This window comes from Dermacentor silvarum, chromosome 11 (assembly GCF_013339745.2).
Source record: "Dermacentor silvarum isolate Dsil-2018 chromosome 11, BIME_Dsil_1.4, whole genome shotgun sequence".
NCBI classification, from domain to species: domain Eukaryota; kingdom Metazoa; phylum Arthropoda; class Arachnida; order Ixodida; family Ixodidae; genus Dermacentor; species Dermacentor silvarum.
In genome coordinates this window covers 23,532,401-23,545,094 of record NC_051164.1, presented here as the reverse complement: position 1 = coordinate 23,545,094, position 12,694 = coordinate 23,532,401, and the positions used below count along the sequence as shown (strand labels likewise).

At 44.9% G+C, this 12,694-nt stretch overlaps 1 protein-coding gene across 5 annotated transcripts in view; it reads left to right on the top strand.

Annotated features, from left to right (window-relative positions):
• LOC119434053 (nuclear factor 1 X-type) overlaps positions 1–12,694 on the top strand; it is a 74,648-nt gene that overhangs the window by 19,230 nt on the left and 42,724 nt on the right. For all 5 annotated transcript variants that reach the window (XM_037701359.2, XM_037701361.2, XM_037701362.2 and 2 more), the window contains exons 6-7: positions 3,006–3,062; positions 9,755–9,820. In XM_037701359.2, the coding sequence (XP_037557287.1) occupies positions 3,006–3,062; positions 9,755–9,820 (123 nt within the window). The remainder of the gene's footprint in view (positions 1–3,005; positions 3,063–9,754; positions 9,821–12,694) is intronic.

Genomic DNA, 12,694 nt, shown 5'->3' with positions numbered 1-12,694 from the left:
GACGACTCTGTGACGACGACGGCATGACGAGAGTCGGATGACGAAGTTACAATGTTGACGATGCAACGACAACAAATGCATGACAATGACTGTATGACAACGCAATGATGCCAGTGGCATGTCAATGGTATGAGGACAGTGTGATGATGAGTGTAATAATGACAATGGCATCACGACTGTATCTCGAAGCCTGTAGTACGAAAAGGGCGTGGCGACAACGGTGTGATGAGAGTGAGATAACAAAGCTGGAGTGATCACGATGGCACAACCATGATGGCGTGACGATATGATAACGGATGCATGGAAACGACTGTGGGAGGACAACGCAATGATAATGATGGTATGACAATAGTGGCATAATCATGATTGACAACAGCATTATTACAATAGAATGATGAAGGACTGATGTCGATGAAATGACGAAGGCGGTATGACAACAATGGGGTGACGTTACTGAAGTGATGACAATGGTAAAACGACAGCATGATGACGATGGGAGGATGACAGTCGGATGACGACGATGGAACGACCGTGATGGTGTGACAACGAATGCATGACGACAACTGTATCACAACAACGCAATGACGATGATGGCATGAGGACAATGAGATGATGACGAGTGAAGGTTACATTTTACTTAACTGTTTACTTAACTGTTTACTGAACAATTTTACTGAACTAGTAACTATTTCGGGTCCGAAACGAATTGTAGCAATGCCGTTGTAGCCCACAAGAAAGAAAAAAAAAGCAGCGAGAAACCGACTTGCCACTTGCTCTGATGTTCCCTCTATGGGGGGAACGTCACATGCCAGGCACACTGTCATTGGCTGCTGCGAAACGACGGTGCGGTTGTCGGACGCGTCGGACGATGAAAACCTATCCAGTTTGTTGCATGCCGGGCGCCCAATCTGGCACTTCAGCACAGGAAAACCCCTCGGTTCCGGCGTTCCGGATGCCATATCGGATGCTGAATCAGACCGTGCGTGTCCCGCTTCACCATAGCTCTATTGGTAGAGCATCACACATGTAATGTGGAAGATGACCCTCCTTTATCTTGAGCCCAGGCCATGTGTTTGTAGCGCCCACCGACGCTGCTAAGCGGGAACGCTAAGGTCGGCACTCTCGGCCGGCGTCTTGGGGCCGGCTGCGAATGACGAGGAAAATAAGTTGGGCGGTGCGTGCTAGCGGCGCAAGCACAGCACGCGCTAGTCCATTCTGAAAGACTGCTGAGCTGGTCCTCTTGTTATTGCACGTCGCTGTGACCCCTCGGTTCCCGACAGTGGTGACCGGGACGTGATGGTGTAAGAGGCGCCTTTACAGAGTCTCGTCTGGGGAACACGTGAGATGAAGATGCAAGGTCCGGATGCACAAGGAGGCTGTGGTCCATTGATCGAGGTGGTACGGGTCACAGTTGCTAAATGCAGTCCCGTAGGCGTTGGAGGTATTGTAGTGGCTGGGGGGGGGGGTACCCTGTAGCGCCCACCTACGCTGCTAAGTGGGGACGCTTAGGTCGACCACCTTTTTATGGTGCTTCTTGGCTTACTCGCCATCCTTCGTCGCGACGTTGGCTGTTCAGCAGCCGAACTCGTCTACGGTGCACCCCTGCGGCTTCCTGGAGACTTGTTTGTAACTTCGGTCCCCTCGCCCCAGCCACTACAGTACCTCCAACGCCTATGGGACTGCATTCAGCAACTTCTCCCCATACCACCTCGATCATCGGACCGCAGAATCTTTGTGCATCAGGACCTTGCATCTTCGTCCCACGTGTTCCCCAGACGAGATACTGTAAAGGCGCCTCTTACACCACCCTACGACGGACCGTAACGTGTCCTCCACAAGACGCAGAAGTCCGCCACCATTCTACTGAATGGTCGCGAAGAGGTTGTTTCATTTTACTGCCTCAAACCGACCTACGCACCCGTCGATCTGCTTGACACTAAGACAGCCTCATCTCTGCCTCATCGACGAGTGCATCTCGCCGTCCCGTCTGGGCGGGGGGCCCTGTAGCGCTTACCGACGCTGCTAAGCGGTCCGGGACGCTAAGACTGGCGCTCTCGGCCGGTGCCTTGGGACCGGCTGCGAATGACGAGGAAAATAAAGTTGGGCGGCATGTGCTAGCGGCGCAAGCACAACACGCGCTGGTCTGTTCTGAAAGCCTGCTGAGCTGGTCCTCTTGTTCTGGCTCTCCACTGCGACCCCTCAGTTCCCGACATGTTCATTGTCTGCGATGGTTTTTCTTGTTCCCGTTTCATTTGGCAAGTTATCTGTGTTGTCACACCTTGACTTCTGCACAAGATGGACATGCTATACCAGATTGTTTGCATTGATTATTGTTACATATCAGATTATTACATTGATTATCAGATTGTGGTACGTGGTACGTGTTATAGCTGTAGCTTGTATTCTGGTGGACTTGCAATTATCACTTGCTGTATGTTATCAGCACAATCCCAGACTTCTCCTGACGGCTACAAAGAAGTCTTACGAGCATAATATAGAGACAATTGTAACATACTTATTAGATATTATCATGTTCTTGAGCAAGTTAGTGTCTAGGTTTGCAATGCATTATTCTGCTTGGTGCAACGTAAGAAACACAAAATAGAGAAAGAGTGCAGACTGTACTCTTCCTCTGTTTTACGTTGCTTATGTTGCACAAAGCAGAATAATGTACAGTCGAACACCTCAACAATGAAATGACTTGTATAATGAATTATTCCATACATTGTGGCCAAATTTAAAAAATTTTTTCCTTGCCCAAGTTCTCCTGTGGTCAAAATGTATCACCTTCCAATCGAGTTAAATACTATGTCCATGCGCATGGGCTACCGCTGCAGCATCTCATTCATATGAGGCCATTTTTGAATTGTATTTACATGTGCTGCTTGCGGTGCTTCATTCAGTTCGTGTATTCTGAGAAAACGAAAGGTTAGGAGTTTTCTAATTTCTAGTTTAGTTCTAGTTTAATTAATTGTCACTTGCTTTTTTTTTGTGCATGTGTACAGAGGCTCTCAGTGGCTTACGGGATGCCGTCTGTGATGGGGATAAAGAGGATGATCCAGGTGAGTGGTTGTTCTTGCTTTAATCATAAGGTAAACCCATTCAGGTGGGTTGGCAAAATGAACAGGCTCAGGAAAAATTTTCATTAAAATGTAATACAAGTAATACAGAAGAAATACAGCAACCATCCATTTATTTGGACTTGGTGGGGTCACAAATGAGATTAAAAATTCTGACATTCTGAAAAAAAAAAGAAAACAGTGTCATCGGAAGAAACTCCACAAGTGGTCATGAAATTTTATTTTGTGCATGGCTATATGTGCTTAAACTTGCGCATGACGAATGTGCAAGTGGAGCAGGTTCACATCTGCCCTGCCGTAGGTGCGTAGCTGTTGTACTTGCCATACGTGCGTACTTGTTATGCAGTGCCAAGACAAAAGTACCGTCGGTGCCTGCACCAAATGTACATACAATGGCTGCAATGTGGTGAACTCATTGTCCTCACAGTCCGTGTAAGAAGGCACATACACTCCATTTCATACATAGCAGGCAATACTTAGATGCCCCGAGAATGTTTTGCACTGCCCACACGCATGACCAAGATGTAGTGCGTCCCATTTGACAGCAAGAAATAGGAGTGTGCTACATAACTTGGTGTTACATTGACTTAAACTGACGAAAGTGAGAAATTGCCATCCATCTGAGAGTAGCATAAAGCTGCAAAAGAAGCAGGTTTCCCAGAAAGGAAGTTCATAGCTGAAGGAAAATTCATCCTGGTCCGGGGATTGAACCTGGGACCATGCCTTTCACTTGTAGGGCTGCCACCATCTCAATGAGTCCCGCAGTACTCATTCGCCATGTTCACTTTATCTGTTACAGTCAACATATGGAGTAACTACCAGATTGAACATACAGCAGCTGTGAACCATAATTGCAGAACGATGAGCAGAGTGAGACATTGCACAGCTTCTACAGCACATTGCCTGCATTCGTGAGAGAAACATAGTGCATTGTGTACTGAAAGTGCAAGGCATACAAACAATACATGGTTGAGGTAAAATAAACTCCTTAAGTTATAGTTCTAACATAACCAGAAGTTATTCTGTTGAAGACATTGCATAAAAATGGCCAGTTTACTATGGAATGTCTGCAGTGACGCAATTCTTTGACACACTACTAGCATATCTTCCACAGCATTGCCTACAAATTAAGAAATGGAGTATAGTGAATAGTCTCCTTGTCACCTGAGCGACAAAAATTTACAACTCGAAAGGCCCCTGAAATCGTCTCATTATTTCACACACTCAGAACAATCATTGTGCACACTCAACAAGCAGTAAGATGCAAATGAATACTTGTGCGGCATTTGTGTGGGCTTGTAAACTTGGAGGCTTGTCTTGGCTGGGCGGTGGATGGCGGTTGGTGGTTATTGAATTGAGTTGGGCTGAACCATGTCTTACACTCCAACTGTAACCAGTATATTCTTTCTTACTTTCAATTTCAAGGAGACACTGGCAACGTATCAAGCAAAACAGTTGCTTTTTCTGCTCAGTAGCTGAGCTTGCAAGCTGTAGTGCACGCGCAGTTTCAAAAACAGAAAGCCACTCAAAAAGATGTCCGAAATTTTAGTTGTTATACATTATGTCTATGGGGACAAGGAACTAACGGAACTTGTCCAAATTTTCGGCTTCCGAGAAATTCATCAGAAACTGTAGTTCAATTAAAAGAAACATTTAATTCTGGGGCTTTATGTGCCAAAACCACAATCTGATTAGGAGGCACACCGTAGGATTTTGTAATAATTTTGACTACCTGGGGATCTTTAGTGTGGACCACACGGTGTTTTTGCATTTCGCCTCCGTCGAAATGCGACTCCTGCAGTCGAGATTTGATCTTGCAAACTTGGGCCGCTAAGCCACCATAGCTGGTTGGCAATTGTAATTAGCTATGGCATTATTGTAAGGCTATCACCTTTAAGTTGCCACATTTTTTTAACAATTCTCGAACAGGTTGTTGAGAATGACAAATTACTACAAGGGGCAACGATAAACTGCTTAGTAGTGCTGATTTCAGCTGGTCGGTACTTATCGTGTACCTGAGAAACAATTGCGAGGGCAGGAAGAACAAAGTATGCAAATTCAGCACTAGCTAGAAACTCTTAATTTCTTGGCCACGAAGCACTGCATAGGGGGTTTTCATTGATGTAATCAAGGCCCCTGTATTATTGCACAGCGAGCATGGGGAAAAGCCATGCGTTATCTCTATTCGCTTACAGTGGAAGCTGTCAATGGGACAACAGTATGGCGCCCATGTGACGTCACGTGAATACTCCCTAGAAAGTCCAGAAGGGAAGTGGAGAAGAATAGGAGGAGTGGCAAAGACAAGACAGTATCTGATTGTAGCAGTGCAAATGACAAAAACACGATTTCCTCTCTGTAAAGCAACAGTGATGGCATATTCAGACAGATGTACAGTGGAACCTCATTTGTTCCTGCTTGTTACATTTTCTCGGCTCTTACACTCTGAAGTGCCAGTCTTATTCAGTTCACAGAGGGTCATTTGCATTTGCATTTGCTTTGCATTTGGTACTTTTCCCTACTTGGTTGTTACGTAAAAAAACTTGGTTCACAACCGATGTGGCATCGTCCATCAGTGACGCTTACGTTGACTGGTGCATAACGTGGCCTTCGATACCTTGTGCAGTTACTACGACATTCACTGCTGCATCGAAACTTATAAAGAGCTTCGATGGCTCAAAGTGAGGCTTTTATTATCGAACGTTCAGCACAAGCACCAGTTGAAAATCGCAAGTTTCATTAAGTGTGATGGCTACGATTGCCCACAAAAAAGTGCTTAACATTTAATCTAGCCGCCAAGCAGTGATAGCAACCTATACACATTTACAGGGTTTTCAATACAGCAGAGCCCCGTTGATACATTTTTCAAGGGATTGAAAAAACGTAGCAGTGAGGAAGATTCAAATGGCCACGGCAACGTGAGAAACAGCTCTGAATGGCTGCCAGTACAGTTATTAGTAGAGGCCAGATCTCTAGGCATTAAAAAAGTGCGTTTTAGGCGCCAAAAATAGGCAAGCAAAACAACATTTTAGGCCTCCAATGTCGTAAATATAGGCACGATAAATTTTTCCATATATGCAAATAATTTCGAGCGAAGACGTGCGCGTCCTATATCTACGATAGGAAAACAAGAAATGTTATTGTCTACGATGGCACAAAGGCGCCAACAGTTGAACATAGCCGTGCAACTGTCCCATAAAACTTCTGAACTAATGACGATCAATTGGCTTAATTCAATAAGCACACTGCTCATATTCATGTTCAATGGCCACTGTACTCGAGCGTCGCATATAGTGAAACAGGCATGAAAAAGAATACTTGCAAAGCTTAGGAATACTGATTAAAAAAAGCTGATACTTTATGTGTTCCTGACGCAATTAAATTATGACAAAGCAAAAACAGACAAATAACAAATGTAAGAGAGACTACGATTTATTAAGAAATTAGCATGTTCTTACATGAGGACTGTTAGGTACAACTCTTGGCAATTTTCTCATATACAATGGCATTATCCGAATTGTACAGGCAAGACGTCCCAACACTGCCAAATACACTTCCGCCCATTTGAAGTGCATATGTTTGAAGAAATTTGTTTGTAGAGCACGCGGAATGTAGTCTAAGAATCACTGAGAAGATTGTGGAAACAATAGCAAACTACCATTCATCTCCAGATTTTTGGATTAAAAATTGTGCCTCTTGTCACGGGGAATCTTGTCACGGGGATCTCATACGCTGAGAAGGAACACCCGACGGAGGTAAACACCTTAAAAAGTAAATTACAAACAAAACAAAAGCCGTATGCACATCATATTTTTCTTTCCTCTTTTGCTCTTCCCTCTCCTTTTCCCTGACGGCTCTCCGCGGTTTCGCATTCGCCAACCGATCGCGCAATGTCAGCGCGGCGGCGTATGCTGGCCGGAACGTCCCATTTCAATGCTGCTAGCAGTTGTTTTCTGGGAGTTGGTTGAACTGAAGGACTAGGTTGAACCCCATAGAGTTCTGAACAGTCAATGTTGCCCGGTAACATGAATAGCGGTCTCTAACTGCACTCGAAAGCGAAACTTCAGGCTAAATAGTGTTCATATAGGCGCCGATATTGAAAATAGGCATTTATAGGCATTTAGGCACAAACGCCAAATAGGCATTTATAGGCACTATAAAAACACTATAAAAGCCCTTCTTAACCTCTAATTCATGCTCATATATCAAAGTGGGGCGATAGGAGCGCAAGGAACAAAAAAGGCATTTGCCTAAAATCCGGTCTCTAGTTATTAGACATCTCAGTGCTCGTACTGGAACTGGAGATCGTGCGTGCATGCGTGTATAATTAAAGGACACATACTATGTTCCATGACAGCGACCTCTTTCTGCTATCAATACTGATACGGAACAGCGGCCACAGTGTGGCTGTACTGTGACGCCCGCGACATGATCGCACACGTCGACCACGCGCGCCAGCTCGCCCGCACTCGTCCCGAGGCCTCACAGGAGCATCAGAGACGCCTCTATGATTGCCACCATCGCGATGTGCAGTTTGCTCGGGGGTTCTCTGGTGCTTCTCTGGTCAACCATCCGCCATGTGGGCCTTTCCGAAAAGCTGCTGTCACGTTTGCACTGGCCCATAACGTGTGGTGCGACAAGTGACCGATGTCACGTATGAAATCATCCCCGCCGACCTCTCAGCGTCGTCGTCAGCTGCAAGTGACATCGTTCACGTGGCGAGAGTAAAGCCGTACCACACACCTTTCACCGTGGATGTGTAGTTTAAGCACCGGGACGGTGCTTCTACTTCCGGGGGTGATGATACGGAGCAGCCTGCCACAGTGTGGCTGCACCAAGGAGAAGGAAGACGACGTGTTCCCGCTTATATAGCTTCGCCATCTTGGCCTCCGTTAGCTTCCCTGTAAGTAAATTGTAAATAGCCTTGGGCATCACCTACACATAACAATATGCTTAACCGTATAATATGGCTGTACTGCGGCAAAGCGGACTTTTGGAAACTGTCAAAAACCCCATTTGTGCCTAGACATGCTTATCGGGACTGATAATCACATACCGCGAGTATACATTTCTTGTCTTTGTAGCAATGTACAAGAGCGAATTCGCCTCTGAAGCGTAAAATTTACATGACTGCCGCATGACATGCTGGAGTGCGGTTTATGTGCGAATTTGCCTCTAGGTGTGGATTCACGGCAGCGCGAATTTCCCCTTATAGTGTGGCTTCACGGCACCACGGTGCACGCTGCCGTAAAGCCACACCTAAAGGCAAAATTTGCGTATAAGGCGGGGGGGGGGGGGGGCGACTTCAAGGCTAGAAATTCTGGGGAAAAACCTCGCCTTATATGCGAATAAATACGGTAGGTGTTCCCTAAATAAACATTCTTCTTCAGTGCTTCAAGAAGCACTCTACCAAGGCTTGCCTTAATGGGCCCCTCACCTAGGCCCCATCGGAATTTTCTTTTTTACACTGCAAGTTGTAAAGTGCCATTTATGAGCATTTTACTGCAAACATTTTTCAAATCAGTTCATTATTAGACGAGATAGGAGAAATTGAAATGTTGCATTGCCATGCTGCCAGGAGCTGAGCTCCACTGCCAACATAGACACGTTCCCCTTTTGCCTCGACCAGTCTCCGCAAGTGGCATTCTTTCGCTGCCTCTTCCATACCAGTACCGAGGGACTGCGTAACATTTACGTCACGAGCCTTGCTTCCTTTTTTTTTCTCTGACTTTTTTTGTTGCATGGTGCACTTCTAGTACCATTTTTAGATGCGAAGCATCTTATGGTCGGTGCTATGTCACTCCCTCCCTCCCTCCGCCGTGCGGCATCCACACCCCTACTGCGCTGCGCATCCTCCTCCCCCTCCTCTCCTTGTCTCATCTCCTCTCCTCTCAGCATTCCTCCTCTCCTCTCCGACGCTCCTCTCCTCTCCGGATTGCGCAACGAATGGCAACACCTGCGGCCCGTGCGCGATAATGCGAAGCAGCTTAGGTTAGAGGCGCGACGGTAGGCGCCCCAGAGGCACCGGCAACAGTCACCAACACCACGCATGTTCGGTGCGAATGCGGGCAAAACGCCGACGGCGTTGGCAACAGTTCTGCGCATTGCTGGTGCTGCTGCATGTCCAAGTTTATACAGCTGATAAAACTACCTTGAGTCGACCCCATGGCTGCTTCGCATACTACTCAGGGTTCCCCTACGGGAAGATGGTGTAATTTTTTTGCATATTCTGCATTGGATGATTTACCAAAGTCACGTGCCATAGTCGGTGACATTGCAGGCAGTGCGTCTGACGTTGACTCTGTGGCAGGAAACGGGGGTCCTGCACGAGGAAAGGCGCACGGGCTTCCTTTTGAAGTTTCAGCTGTTTCCGTGCCATGCAGCGGTTTGATACTTTACAGACATGATCGTCAGTGCGTGATCTACACGCCGAGCTTGTTTGTCTGCAGTGCCAAGCCTGGCAAGAGGCTCGTTAAGAACCTGCAAATGTTGTAAATAGTATGCTCATGCCAGACTGATTAGCATCGACCGCCACACATGCTTTAGGAATTAAAAGACAGCAAAAAAAAAAAGACAGGGACAAGATAGATGGCAGCACTGGCAGTTCACAGTTACCATGCTACAGTTACCTCATATGCACGTATACCATGTATGGTAACAATTTACCACATATGCAGGTGATGCAAGCAGCATTCTGGCTACCGGCGTGTTCACATCGGCTGAGCTCTACCGGCTCTCCAAAGGTGAGCCTCGCACATTACGCCTGCAAACTTTTGACAGCGGCGCGCCATGCAAACCGCGACTGGTGTCCAACTCAGTGGGCAGCAGGTGAAGTTCACACTTGTTAGCTTGGCTGTCAGGAGATAATGTTAGTGTATGCTATATGCACATTTATGTGCAGTGCTGCTGCCCGTATGTGCAGTACACGTTGCAGCCAGAGGCTGTTCTTGCAGTGTAACATTGCTTTTGATAGCAATTTTGAAGCAAACATACTTTGCACGTTAAGCTCCTTGATTATGCACGGTCCTTGTGACAGTGCTCTCTCTGCGTAGTATCTTGTTGTTGTTTTTTTTTTCTTTCGCTGAGTGTTGGGAGGAGGTTGGTATTACATCTGGTGTTGTACGTTAGAGAATCACACCATGCTTCACTGTTTGAAGAACACCTATATCTACTGTCCAGTAGTAATAATAAATGGTATAAATGATAATCATTGCTTTTTCCATGTCACGAGAGAAATACAAATTCAGGCCTGCCATAGCAGTGGTGGAACAGCTGCGCCAATTGCACCAAACTCTGCCAAGATGGTATTTTAGCGTAAAATTGTATGAAACCGGTGCCAAGAAAGCAAAAGAATGGAAGCTTTGTTCCATTCATGCTGCCTTGCAAGTGAAACTGAAACTGAAACCTATAGCGTGCTATCATCATCATCATCATGGAGGTCAATAGAGCCGCCATAGCCATGGATATAGCTGATGCCATTGGTCCTCCATTTGCTGTTTTCGCTCTTTTGTTCCATTTCTTTCCGGTGGAGGCTCCTATATAATGCCACTGTGCGATCTTATTGTTTGAGCTGTTTCTGCTGCAGTTCTGTATTCCTCGTACTAGTGTAGCACAGAGCTCGCTCAAGGAGGCTGTTGGATCGGAAAGAAGCCTCAGACAATGCTTATTGATAATTCACACATTGTTTAGCATACTTCTTGGCAATGCCACTTTAGAAATATCTTGTAATATGTGTACTCGACCACTGGCACATAATTTGCTAGTGAGCACTTTCCTTGCAACCCTGCACAATTCGAAAAGCAGATCCTGGGGTTGTAATTAAGCAGCATTCACATGATCCAACACACAATTATGCACCAGAGATTTTGCATGTTAGAAGTAAGGAGAAGTAAGGAAACTACTGGACGGTCCTTTTAACTGTAAGTTTGTAACTTCACTTTAGTCCTATGGTTCATGGCCTTTCTTATGTGCTGTTGTTCTGCGATCTTTTTATTGTCTTCATCTTGCTTGCCTAAAGTAGGGCAAACTGTGCAAAAAGTGGCTTTATACCATGACATACGCGCAGGGAAAGCCATTCTATAAAAATTGAACTAGTTTGTGGTAATTTTTATCCTGAATTGCTGCATCGATATTCATAAAGCCAACTCCGCTATTTTTATTGACTATTTCAGTCAATATTGTAACTTATAGTGTATATATGGACGTTCAACACTGCCAAAAGTGTATCACTGCATCAATCACATTTTTGCCTGTGCTAAGACCTGCACCAAAAGGTCAATTGGCTGTTCCACTGTGCGATAGCCACTCTGGTGTTTAGGGACTATTGCCTGTAGGATGAGCTGCGTGTTACTCGCCATGAAATATGAATAATCATTTGATGTTGTGGACGTCGGTATACATAAATTATTTGGTTCAGAGAGCTTAGTTCTTTCTAACCTCATTGTGGCTATTCATAGTAAACATATCTCTAGGCAATATGATTAGTACCAAGAAAATGTAATATATTCATACTCTCCTATGCATGCCAAACGTGGCAGAGGACAGAAATGATAAAGCACGAAGTTGTCTGATGAGGATATGGAGAACACAGTAGTCATATAGTAGAATATATAGTCACACAGTAGACTATATACATTTCAACACAACAGATTGAAGAAAAATAGCCTTAAGTTTGAGCTTAACACTAATAAATAATACATATCATAGATACTAGGTGATAAAAAGACCACATGACTCGGATGGAAGAACTTTTCAGAATGCAATCAGTTTCACAGCTTCATGCAGCCCCCACATTTTTCAAGCACATCGATGCATTTGCTTCTTCATAATGAAAGAACATGATAATTCTGTATTATACAGTGAACCTGCAATTTATTTTTAGTCCGAAATAAACTGCATTATAGCTGCATTATAGTTCTGCATACATTCAGTTTTAAGCCATTGACATCACGCTTTTGTCACCCGATGTTCCACACATCGCAACACATTTACCTCTTGCATTGTCTTTATTGTTTGGCACATTTGGTCGCTTAGACTCACTGTGAAGTATTTGATTTTTCGGGTAACTGTATACAAGCACAGATGGAGCACTGATCCACTTACATCACATTCTGTCAGTTGAGCGATACAGTATTTAAGTTTCATATCCAAGATAACATGAACTTTTGATACAACATACAGTGGTTCGTTGAGGCCCGAGTGTGAAAATATAAGAATAGGTCGCCTTAGGCATTGAAGACTACTACAGGCATTAAAGGTTGGAATGTTTATGGTATCGTTAAATTCTACATGATACTTTCATGTCTCAAAGTGCAACTGTCTGTGTTCAGTCGAGGGAATCATTGCATAAGAGGGCAGAAACATGCCTCAAAAACCAGTATTGTACAGTTATTCAAGCAATATAACATGGTTAAAAGTGATGTGCCTTGGGTACATCTAGGAAAAGGCCACAAGCAAATTCATTTTGTTCTAGTGAGTCATTTAGCATGTTAGAAAGTTTCTCTTGTGAAACCTGCATTCCTTGTGCTCATATAAAACCATTTGATGCATTTAAATGCCCTGCTGCAAGATCACAGTCCCTGTCATAGTTTTTTATTGGCTCGTGTAAACACTGGTCT